Consider the following 12,696-nt stretch of genomic DNA (forward strand, 5'->3'; position numbering starts at 1 on the left):
AATATACTATTTTGTGAAGTACCTGCTCAAGTCTCATGTATATTTTTCTATTGGGTGGTATCTTTTATTAATTTGTAAAATTTCATTTTTTTTCTTTTTTTTTTAAGTTTACTTATTTTTGAAAGAGACAGTGCAAGTGGGGGAGGGATAGAGAGAGGGAGAAAAAGAGAGAGAATGCCAAGCAGGCTCTGTGCTGTCTGTGCAGAGCCCAACGAGGGGCTCTATCTCAGAAACTGTGAGATTGTGACCTGAGCCGAAATCAAGAGTTGGATGCTCCACCGACTGAGCCACCCAGGCTCCCCTAATTTGTAAAAGTTCTTTATATATCCTTGGGACTGTCGGCTGGGTCAGCCAGGTGGCGGAGCATGCAACTCTTGATCTCAGGGTCATGAGTCCAAGCCCCATGCTGAGTGTTGAGATTACTTAATAAAAAAATTTTTGGTTAATTCTTTATGTATTCTGGATATGAGCCTTTTATTGGTTCTAAATGTTACGTTGGAGTTTTTTGCTATATCGAAATGCTAGTATTTATCAAGTCAGGTTTAACACAGTTATTTTGTACGGCTTCTAGGTTTTCACTCATAAAGCCTTTTCTATATCACTATAGGATTATTGAAATGTTCATCTCTATGGTGTTTTATTGTGCTTTTATGGTTTCATTGTTTATATTTCAATCTTTGCTTTATCAATAATTTATTTTAGTATAAAGTTTAAACTTTTAAAACTATCCCCTTTCTATATTATAATTTACAATGATTATGAAATTAGGCTGATTTTCAAATGCAGCATATAGCTTTCTTTAGGATCATATCTTTAAAGGGTTAAATGTATAAAACAGTAATTATTCCGCCAAACTGATCGTGGGTTTAAAAACAATATCAGGAGAGTTGAGATTTTGTTACATATGTGTTTTAAATAATGAACACAAATGAAATTTTTGGAATATGGAATTTTTCTATATCCTAATAGGGAATATACACCATTATATATATTTGTTAAAATTCACCGAACCATACACCGATAAGGGTGAATTTTACTGGATGCAAGTTAGAAACCCAATTTTCAAAAATTTTTGAAAAGAAGTTCGGCTATGTGAGTATGATGAGAAGCAGTCTTTGCTGCTTGCAATACAGAAGGAAAAAGGAAAATCAGGACACCCATTCCTTTTAGTCACATTTGGACACAACAGAACTCAATCAATCACATGGCACTCTGTTCCATCAGCAGTTGGTTGGTCTGGTAGATCCTAAACTATTAACTGAAAGTTGTCACCACAGTAAGTATACTGGGGGGCTGTTGAGAAGCTGAATTGGCAAGTCCTTTAAAAACATATGTAGTATCATGGGGCACCTGGGTGGCTCAGTCGGCTGAGCATCCGACTTTGTCTCAGGTCATGATCTCATGGTTTGTGAATTCGAGCCCTGCGTCGGGCTCTGTGCTGATAGCTCAGAGCCTGGAGCCTGTTTCGGATTCTGTCTCCTCTCTCTGCCCCTCCCCACTCGTGCTGTGTCTCTCTGTGCCTCAAAAATAAATAAATGTAAAAATAAAAGTTTAAAAACATATGTAGTATCAAAAAAATTAAAATAAAATATCTATAGTACCAAAGTGTGCCCTAGATATAACTTCTTGAGTCATCAGTTTACAAGTCAGAATGTATTCCTAGGTAAATGTGTTATACAACAGTGTTTACCAAGTATAAGTCTACTTTCAACACCCTTTTTTTGTTTTTTTGTTTTGTTTTGTTTTGTTTTTTGAGAGAGAGAGGGCGCAAGTGAGCAAGGGACAGAGAGAGGGAGACAGAGAGAAGTGGGGCTCACCTGATTCAGGGCTCCAGTTTTACCTGAAGTGGGGCTTATGTTCACCCAAAGTCAGATGCTTAAAACTGAGCCACCCAGGTGCCCCCAAACTGACTCTTCAAAAAAAAAATTTTTTTTTAAGTTTATTTAGTTTTGAGAGAGAGACAGAGACAGAGTGTGAGTTGGGGAGGGTCAGAGAGAGAGGAAGGCACAGAATCTGAAGCAGACTCCTGGCTCTGAGCTGTCAGCACAGAGCCTGAAAAGGAGCTTGAACTCATGAGCCATGAGATCATGACCTGAAGTCAGAAGATGCTTAACTGACTGAGCCACCCAGGTGCCCCCAAATTGACCCTTAAATGAAGGACTCTATTTTAGCTTAATCTCTACCTCTGTCTATATCACATCCAAAACCTTGGATGGGAATGAAAAATTTTGGACAATAACAAAGATATTCTTCAAGAATAAAAAAAGAGGGTCACCTGGGTGGCTCAGTCAGTTAAGCGTCCGACTTCGGCTCAGGTCATGATCTAATGGTTTGTGGGTTCGAGCCCTGTGTCAAGCTCTGGGCTCTGCTGACAGCTCGGAGCCTGGAGCCCACTTCGGATTCTGTGTCTCCATCTCTCTACCCCTCCCCTGCTCGACTCTCTCTCTCTCTTTCAAAAATAAATAAGCATTAAAAAAAAAAGAATAAAAAAGAATTAATGTCAAATATTTATAGTATTCTTCAATAAATAAATTATATGAAAAAGATGAATTTTTTTTCATTTAAGGGAATTATTAACCAGTTATAATATGTGGACTTTACTCGATACTGATTGAAACAAATTTTTAACATTTGTGAAAAAAATTGGAAATGTGGATATTTACTGGATATGTAAGGAATTGCTAAATTTTCTTAACCACATGTGTATTGAATGTTTAAAAAGACTTCTTTTAGAGATATATAGTGAAATATTTATGGTTGAACAATATGTCTGGGATTTGCTTTTATAAAGACCCCTGTATCATACCCACACACAAAAAATAACTCAAAATGGATCACAAAGCTAAATATAAGAGTTAAAACTGTAAAACTCTTAGAAGAAAACATAGTAACTCTTCATGATCTTGGATTAGGCAATGATATTTTAGTAGAGCACCAAAAGCAAAAGTGGTAAGAGAAAAACTAATAAATTGGACTCAGTCAAAATTTGAAACTTTTTACAAATTAAGTTATCTATTTATTTTAAGAGAGAATCCTAAGCATGCTCTGCTCTGTCAACACAGGGCCCAATGCGGGGCTTGATCCCATGAACTGTGAGATCATGATCTGAGCCAAAATCAAGAGTCAGACACTGAACTGACTGAGCCACCCAGGTATCCCCCAAATTGAAACTTCTATACTTCAAAATGCAACATCAAGGGACACTTGGCTGGCTCAGTCAGTAGAGCATGTGACTCTTGATCTTGGGGTTGTGAGTTCAGGTCCCATGTTGGGTATAGAGATTACTTAAGGAATAAAATATATTTTTTAATTTTTTAAAAGTTTTATTTATTTATTTTGAGAAAGAGAGAAAGAGAGCATGAGCATGGGAGGGACAGAAAATGTGAGAGAGAATCCCAAGCAGGCTCTGTGCTCAGCGTGGAGCCCAACACAGGGCTCCAACTCACAAACCACAAGATCATGACCTTACCCAAAATCAAGAGTCAGACACTTAACCAACTGAGCCACCCAGGACACCCTTAAGAAATAAAATCTTTAAAAAAACAAAACAAAACGAAACAACATCTGAATGTCCCAATCAGATGTGAATATTTCTATTCATCAGTTTTTTGGATTTGTTTTGTATTAATAGTGACACAAATAAATAATGATATTATTGTCATGAATCTAATATTTGCAGCTAGATGAATAATTATGTGACTCATTAAATCATAAAAGGAAAACAATTGTATTTCTATATGCTATCAAGAAACTATTGAGGGGTGCCTGGCTGATTCAGTCAAGGGAAACGTGATTTTTGATCTTGGGGTTGTGGGTTCGAGCCCCGTGTTGGGTGTAGAGATTACTTAAAATAAAATCTTTTAAAAAAAAGAACTATTGAGAAATGAAATAAAAATTACCACTTGCAATATCAAAAAAAAAAAAAAACAACATCAAGAAAAAACCAAGAAAGTGAAAAAGACAACTCACAGACTAGAAGAAAATGTTTGCAAATCATGTTTGATACAGGACTTATATTTAGAATATGTAAAGAATTCTGATAATAGTAAAAGAAAGCTTGATTTAAAAATGAGCAAAATATTTGAGTAGACATTTCTCTGGAGAAGATATATGAAACGATGCTTAATATCATTAGTCACGAGGGAAGTGCAAATTCAAACCACAATGAGATACCAGTACACACACACTAGAATGGCTATAAAAAACCAAAACAAACAAAAAAGCAAAACAAAGCATGACAAGTGTTGGTAAGGATGTGGAAAGATTAGAACCTTCATATATTACTGACGGGAATGTAAAATGGTGCAGACACTAGAAAATAATTTGACAGTTTCTCAAGATGTTAGATGTAGAATTATCATGTGGCCCATCAATTTAACTCTTAGGTATCTACCCAAGAGAAATGTGCGTGCGAATGTTCAGAGCACTATTTACAATAGCCAAAAGATAGAAGTGACCCAAATGTCTCTCATTGGATGAATGGATAAACAAAATGTGATACAGTAATTCTGTGTAGGAAATAGTTAACAGAGACCTGACGCTGCTATCCTTAGAAAGGCATGCTTGTGAGGTCAGCCCTTGACTAGCATCTGGGAACTTGGATTTTGGGAGTGTTCCCACCATTCCCTAACTGATAATAGGGGCTCACTGTGCCTAAACTGTTTGTGCTAACAGTGTGGTTTATACTTATATAGGGTCCCAGGATACAATTTCAAGGTGGGAGAGGGGTGTTTCTCTCACACCACCAAGCATTCTTGGACATCATTTGGGTGTCCTACATTTCAACTTAATTCTGACACTATTTACCTTTAATTCTGATGCTGTCTACCTGAAGATAGTGTCAGATTGTACAGCTAAGGCTCAGTCTTGTAAGACTGCTCCCCTCCTTCAGATGCCAGTTGCAAGCCTAGGGTATCACCTGTGCTTCTGACCAACTGGCTATAGATTGGAATTTCCAATTACCCCCTCCTTGGGTTTGATGAATTTGCTTGAGTGGCTCATAGAACCCAGAGAAATATTTAATTTGCTAGATTACTGGTTTATTATGAAAGGATATAACATAGGAATAGCCGGATGGAAGAGATGCATAGGGCAAAGTATGGGGATGGTGTGCAGAGCTTCCATGTCCTCTCTGACTACACCATCCTCCCCAAACCTCCATGTGTTCAGCCACCCAGAAGCTCTCCAAACCCTCTCCTTCTGGGTTTTTACAGAGGTTTCACTACAGGCATGGTTGATTAAATCATTGGCTATTGGTAATTGATTCAACCTCTTGCTCCTCTCCTGTCCCTGGAGGTCAAAGGATAGGACCTCTAATCCCATGGTTGGTTCTCCTGGAAACCAGCCCCTGTTGTTAATTGCTGGCCAAAAGTCACCTCATTAACATAAGATGGCTTTATCGCTCTCATCACTTAGGAAATTCCAAGAGTTTTAGGATCTCTGTGCCAGAAATGGGTTGAAGATAAGGTCAAATGTATATTTCTAATCACAAATTGCAGGGGCGCCTGGGTGGCACAGTCGGTTAGGCGTCCGACTTCAGCCAGGTCACAATCTCGCAGTCTGTGAGTTCGAGCCCCGCGTCAGGCTCTGGGCTGATGGCTCAGAGCCTGGAGCCTGTTTCCGATTCTGTGTCTCCCTCTCTCTCTGCCCCTCCCCCGTTCATGCTCTGTCTCTCTCTGTCCCAAAAATAAATAAACGTTGAAAAAAAAAATTTTAATCACAAATTGCAGTATCACAGTGCTCAATACCTGCCTTCCTTCTGAGAATCTGGAATTTTGGTACCTGGTGGGCAGAAGTGGTATATATGTGACTAGCTAGCCCCAAACAAAAACCTTGGGCACTGAATCTCCAGTGAACTCCCCTGATAGAAGATACTTCACATGTATGATCAGTTTGTTGCTGGAGAAATTAACCACACCCTGTGTGACTCCACTGAAGAAGACTCTTGGAAGCTGGAGCCTGATTTCCTCTGGCCTTTGCCCCATGCACCTTTTATCTTTGCTGATTTTGCTTTGTATCCTTTTGTTGTAGTAAGTATCAGCTGTGACTATTAGTATATCGTTAGTCCAGTGAGGCAAGTCCTAAGAGACACCGAACCTGGGAGTGATTTAGGGGACTCCAAACACTCATGCAATGGAAGACAATGTGCCTGTAAAAACCAAATACTTAACGCTTGCTACAATATGGATGAATCTCAAAACCATAATGCTAAGAAGTCAGATGCAAAAGGTCACATATTGTATGATTATATTTATACGAAGTGTCCAGAAAAGGCAAAGTAGATTAATGGTTGCCCAGGGCTAAGAGTGGGAATTAGGGTTAACTAAATGGGCATGAGGTTTCTCAATGGGGTGATAGAAATGTTCTAAAATCAGATTGTATTGGGTTTCACAAATGTAAATATACAAAAAGTCATTTAATAGTACACTTTAAAAAGGCAAATTTTATGGTATATAAATTGCACCTCAATAAAGCTGTCAAAAATAGAAGAACTGGTGGAAATACGTGTATTAGATAGAAATCTAAGATGGTCTCCACGAGCCTCACCTGGTATACACATACCTTTTCCAAGTTATTCAAAAGTCAACTACAATATAGATGCTGCTATGAAGAGCTTTTGCAGATGTAGTTAAGGTCCCAAATCAATTGGCTTTAAGAAAGAGAGATTATCCTAAGTGAGACTGACCTGATCAGGCGAGCCCTCAAAAGAGGTTAGGCTTGGGGCGCCTGGGTGGCGCAGTCGGTTAAGCATCCGACTTCAGCCAGGTCACGATCTCGCGGTCCGTGAGTTCGAGCCCCGCGTCGGGCTCTGGGCTGATGGCTCGGAGCCTGCAGCCTGTTTCCGATTCTGTGTCTCCCTCTCTCTCTGCCCCTCCCCCGTTCATGCTCTGTCTCTCTCTGTCCCAAAAATAAATAAAAAACGTTGAAAAAAAAATTAAAAAAAAAAAAAAAAAAAAGAGGTTAGGCTTTTCCCTGAAGAAGATATTCACAGTGTGAGAAGGATTTGATGTGAGGTAAATTCTCCTTTGCTGACTTTGAAGATGGAAGAGACCACGCGGCAAAGAATGGTGGTTGCTTCTAAAAGCTGATAGAGGGGCGCCTGGGTGGCGCAGTCGGTTAAGCGTCCGACTTCAGCCAGGTCACGATCTCGTGGTCAGTGAGTTCGAGCCCCGCGTCAGGCTCTGGGCTGATGGCTCAGAGCCTGGAGCCTGTTTCCGATTCTGTGTCTCCCTCTCTCTCTGCCCAACCCCCATTCATGCTCTGTCTCTCTCTGTCCGAAAAATAAATAAACGTTGAAAAAAAAAAATTAAAAAAAAAAAAAAAGCTGATAGAGCTCCCAGGCTAACAGTTAGCAAGGAGATGGGGACTTCAGTCCTACAACCATGGGACTGAATTCAGCCTGCAGCCTGAGTGAGCTTGGAACTGCATTCTTTCCCAATACCTCAGAGATGAACACACCCAGCTCATACCCAACTCATACCTTGATTTCAGCCTCTCACGAATCTTGAGATCATGACATGAGCCAAAATCAAGAGTTAGACACTCAACCAACTGAGCCACCCAGGTACCCTCATTTTAAGTCACTGAGTTGTGGTGATTTGCTTTACAGCATTAGAAAACTAGTGTATAATAGTTATGGATATAAATGAAACAAAATTGGCCATGGCTTGATAATTGTTAAAAGCTGGATGATTTTTTAAAAAGCTGGATGATAGATATAGGTATTTCCATAACTGTTCTATCTACTTTTGTATATGTTGGAAATTTTCCTTAATAAAAAAAGTTCTTAAAAAAATACCCAGGGCAACCACTAAAAGGAGTAGACTTAGAAAATAAAACTGTCAAACAGTAGAGAGGTCATAGAAACTTGGTCATAAAACCAACACAGTTTTAGAAATATTACTAGTTTAAATGCTCTGAGAGAGAGCTATGATTTTCAAATATCTGTGTGGACATGACAGGAGATGCTAACCTGGCAGTACGAGTTCATGCATTTGGTGGTCTCTGATATACCTGACTTTGGTATGTGACATATTTGGTGTATGTGTTATTGTAGAAATAGGTTTTTTTTTTTAAGTGGAAATTAAATCTAATGTTCATAGAACCTCTCAGTTACCTCCTCAGTACTTTAAGCTTCCATAAAAAAATTTATTGTGTAGAGTAAATTCTGAGCTCTCTAAGGCTTTTCTGGTTTGCCTCCTGCGTATCTATCCAGCTTCATATCCCACATTTCCCCTAATCCTTTGCTCTGTAGGCCCAAGCAGTATCAGACTACATATAGTCCCCAGAACACTCAATGTTCTCTCCTACCCATTCTCTTTCATTTATGCTCTTCACTCTCTCTGAAACATCCTTCCACCTGCTATCATTCTACTCCCTCTCTTTCCATAGATGAACACTTAGGAAAATCATTGTTTTAGTAAAACAGAGTAATTCTTACATCTCTGGCACAGTGTAGTCAAACAGACCTGAGTTCAGATCTCAGATTTACCATTTGCTTGTTGTGTGACATTGAGCAAGTTGGTTAATTCTTCTGAGCCTCCCTTATCTTATCTATAAAATGAGAATGCTAATATCTACTCTGAAGGTTTGTTATAATGTTAATACATCTGACACTAGTAACTGCTATTGCCAGTAGCAGTGGCAGTAATAGTATTGTTATGGTCAGAATCTAATTTTAGGTGAATCTGGTAGATTAGACTAGGATTTACTCCAAAGAACTGAGTGTTTTGGGATCAATAATGAGACATGCACAATTGTGCTGATGTACTTACCTTGTGATTAGGAATGATCTCATAAGATTCACCTTAGTCTCTTACCTCTCGGAGGTTCTTCATCCTGACATAGGAAGCCAACCAGACATACCATTGGTCATGACTAGACTCCAGGAGGCCAAATGATAAAGCCTGGATTAGAAAACGCAAATCCGGTTGACTCCAATGCTCCATGTTCTTGCCCTATACCATTCTGCCATCTTCATATAATTCTTGAATAGTATCAAAAGGTACTTCCTGAAATTCTGTTGTTTTGATATTTCTAGCAACTACTGGTAAAATTCTAAATATTACTAATTGCAGGAACTAATTTTAATATTTCTGAGTATAATTTTCTTTTTTTTAAAGCTGATAGTACCATGCTTAAAAAGTTTAGCTTTTTTTCTATTTGTTTATAGTAGTCCCAAACTCTTCAGCATGGAATCTAGTTAGGGAAACAGAAATATTATCAGATCAGATAATCAGGAATAATAATAAGGTGCAGCAGGAACACTAAAAGGAGTCTGGAAAAGCTTCCTGGAGGTGACATTTATGCAGAAACTTAAAGGAAAATCAGCAGAAATAGAGTGTTCCAAAACAGGAGAACACTTCAGATTTGATCATTACACTAACCACTCACTCCTTACAGAAATATTTTGTTTCTTTTTTCTTTAGACTCTGCACTTAAGAAGGCTCAACTAGAAATAGAACACTTGAAAGAAAATTTGATAAAGCTGAAAGAGAATGGTGAGTCATGCATGTTAGTAGATATAATGTTTAATAATACATTAAACAATAATTTAATATGTATTAAATATGTTTTAATATAATAATATCTTTAATAATAATAATAAAGCACTATTGCCATTGTTACTACTTATTTCTACTATTACTACTACTATCACTTACTGCTTACTAAGTAACAGGTATTCTCCCAGGCACTTTATATGCATGAACTCTAATCCTCACAACCCTTTCAAGTAGTATTATTATTCCCATTTCAAACACACACAAAAAAACTGAGTTATGGAAGGTTAAGTGAGCTATCCAATAGCTACATTAAGTATTAATGAATTAAGTAATGCAGAGTGAGTATTAGAACCCATGTATCTGGGTTAGTCAGATACTCATGTATCTGACTCCAAAACCTGTGGTCAACACAAATAATACCTATTTTGCCCCTGACATCAAGACACCTTATGATGAATTTAACAATACTTCACACACACGTGTTCACTGGGAAGCCAATAGGCTTGGAATCCATGGTGAATTAGTTAACCTGTCCCTGGCTTGACTGTAAAAATGCTACCAACTATAAATAATACAACAAAAGTTGAGTGTTGTAATGGTTGGCAACTACAAAAATAATTAAAAACGTGTTACCAGTTTTAAATAATTCTAAAATTGAGCTTACCCAGTGATACTGTGATTTATAATAAGAAATTTATATTTAGTTTTTAGCCCTGTTTCTGACACCAAGCTTCTAAAACCCTGCAAATTTCCCATGTGGAAATTTGTTAATGAGGACTCTTGGAAAGCCCCTGGTTTACCAATGCTGGAAGGGGACAGGGCTGGAGACTGAGTTTAGTCACCAATGGCCAATGGATTTAATTACTCATGCCTATGAATGAAGCCTTTATAAAAACCCCAAAGGACAGGGTCTGGAGAGCTTCTGGTCAGTGAACACATGGAGATTTGGGGAGAGTGGTGTCCACAGAGAGGACATAGAAACTCCTCACCCCTTTACTCATACTTTGCCCTGTGCATTTCTTCTATCTGGCTATTCTTGAGTTATATCTTTTTATAATAAACTGGCAATCTAGTGAGTAAAATGTTTCTCTGAATTCTGTGAGCCACTCTAACAAATAATCAGACCAAGATGGGGGTCATGGCAACCTCTGATTTATAACCGGTCAGTCAGAAGCACACATAACAACATGAGCTTGCCATTGACATCTGAAGTGGCGAACATTCTTGTGGGACTGAACCCTTAACCTGTGCAATCTGATGTTATCTCCAGCTAGATAGTGTCAGAATTGAGTGGAATTATAGGATGCCTGGCTGGTGTCCAATAATTGCTTGGATGTATAGGAGAAAAGAACCCTTACATTGTAATTGGTGATCAGGATTGTTAACCCTCCTTTTCAAAAGTATGTGATACAGTTATAAACACTGCCTCCTTAGTAATTGATAGAACAATAAAACAAAATCATTAAAGATATGGAAGACTTAAGAACACTACCAGCCAACATGATAATTATAGAAATTGATAATTATGGAAATTTTTGATAATTTCTATAATTGATAATTATAGCAAACTCCACCAGATGACACATTCTTTTCAAGTATACATGGAATGTTCACAAGGAGAGACCATACTGAGCCATAAAATACATTTCTGTGGAAGAACTGAAATCACAAATTATGTTCTCTGACCATAATAGAATTAAACCGAAAAGCAATTAACAGAAGTATGTTTAAAAAATCCCCAAATATCACAATTGCACCAAGAAGCATAAAATACCTAGGAATAAATCTAACCAAAGATGTAAAAGATCTGTATGCTGAAAACTATAGAAAGCTTATGAAGGTAATTGAAGAAGATATAAAGAAATGGAAAGACATTCCCTGCTCATGGATTGGAAGAATAAATATTGTCAAAATGTCAATACTACCCAAAGCTATCTACACATTCAATGCAATCCCAATAAAAATTGCACCAGCATTCTTCTCAAAACTAGAACAAGCAATCCTAAAATTCCTATGGAACCACAAAAGACCCCGAATAGCCAAAGTAATTTTGAAGAAGAAGACCAAAGCAGGAGGCATCACAATCCCAGACCTTAGCCTCTACTACAAAGCTGTCATCATCAAGACAGCATGGTATTGGCACAAAAACAGACACATAGACCAATGGAATAGAATAGAAACCCCAGAACTAGACCCATAAACGTATGGCCAACTAATCTTTGACAAAGCAGGAAAGAACATCCAATGGAAAAAAGACAGTCTCTTTAACAAATGGTGCTGGGAGAACTGGACAGCAACATGCAGAAGGTTGAAACTAGACCACTTTCTCACACCATTCACAAAAATAAACTCAAAATGGATAAAGGACCTGAATGTGAGACAGGAAACCATCAAAACCCTAGAGGAGAAAGCAGGAAAAGACCTCTCTGACCTCAGCCGTAGCAATCTCTTACTTGACACATCCCCAAAGGCAAGGGAATTAAAAGCAAAAATGAACTACTGGGACCGTATGAAGATAAAAAGCTTCTGCACAGCAAAGGAAACAACCAACAAAACTAAAAGGCAACCAACGGAATGGGAAAAGATATTTGCAAATGACATATTGGACAAAGGGCTAGTATCCAAAATCTATAAAGAGCTCACCAAACTCCACACCCGAAAAACAAATAACCCAGTGAAGAAATGGGCAGAAAACATGAATAGACACTTCTCTAAAGAAGACATCCGGATGGCCAACAGGCACATGAAAAGATGCTCAACGTCGCTCCTCATCAGGGAAATACAAATCAAAACCACACTCAGATATCACCTCACACCAGTCAGAGTGGCCAAAATGAACAAATCAGGAGACTATAGATGCTGAAGAGGATATGGAGAAACGGAAACCCTCTTACATTGTTGGTGGGAATGCAAATTGGTGCAGCCACTCTGGAAAACAGTGTGGAGGTTCCTCAGAAAATTAAAAATAGACCTACCCTATGACCCAGCAATAGCACTGCTAGGAATTTACCCAAGGTATACAGGAGTACTGATGCATAGGGGCACTTGTACCCCAATGTTTATAGCAGCACTCTCAACAATAGCCAAATTATGGAAAGAGCCTAAATGTCCATCAACTGATGAATGGATAAAGAAATTGTGGTTTATATACACAATGGAGTACTATGTGGCAATGAGAAAGAATGAAATATGG

The 12,696-nt window shown here is 38.3% G+C and overlaps 1 protein-coding gene across 13 annotated transcripts in view; it reads left to right on the forward strand.

Annotated features, from left to right (window-relative positions):
* CCDC30 (coiled-coil domain containing 30) overlaps nt 1-12,696 on the forward strand; it is a 132,805-nt gene that overhangs the window by 20,734 nt on the left and 99,375 nt on the right. For all 13 annotated transcript variants that reach the window (XM_045035645.1, XM_045035643.1, XM_019836799.3 and 10 more), the window contains one exon: nt 9,429-9,500. In XM_045035645.1, the coding sequence (XP_044891580.1) occupies nt 9,429-9,500 (72 nt within the window). The remainder of the gene's footprint in view (nt 1-9,428; nt 9,501-12,696) is intronic.

This window comes from Felis catus, chromosome C1, assembly GCF_018350175.1.
Source record: "Felis catus isolate Fca126 chromosome C1, F.catus_Fca126_mat1.0, whole genome shotgun sequence".
NCBI lineage: Eukaryota > Metazoa > Chordata > Mammalia > Carnivora > Felidae > Felis > Felis catus.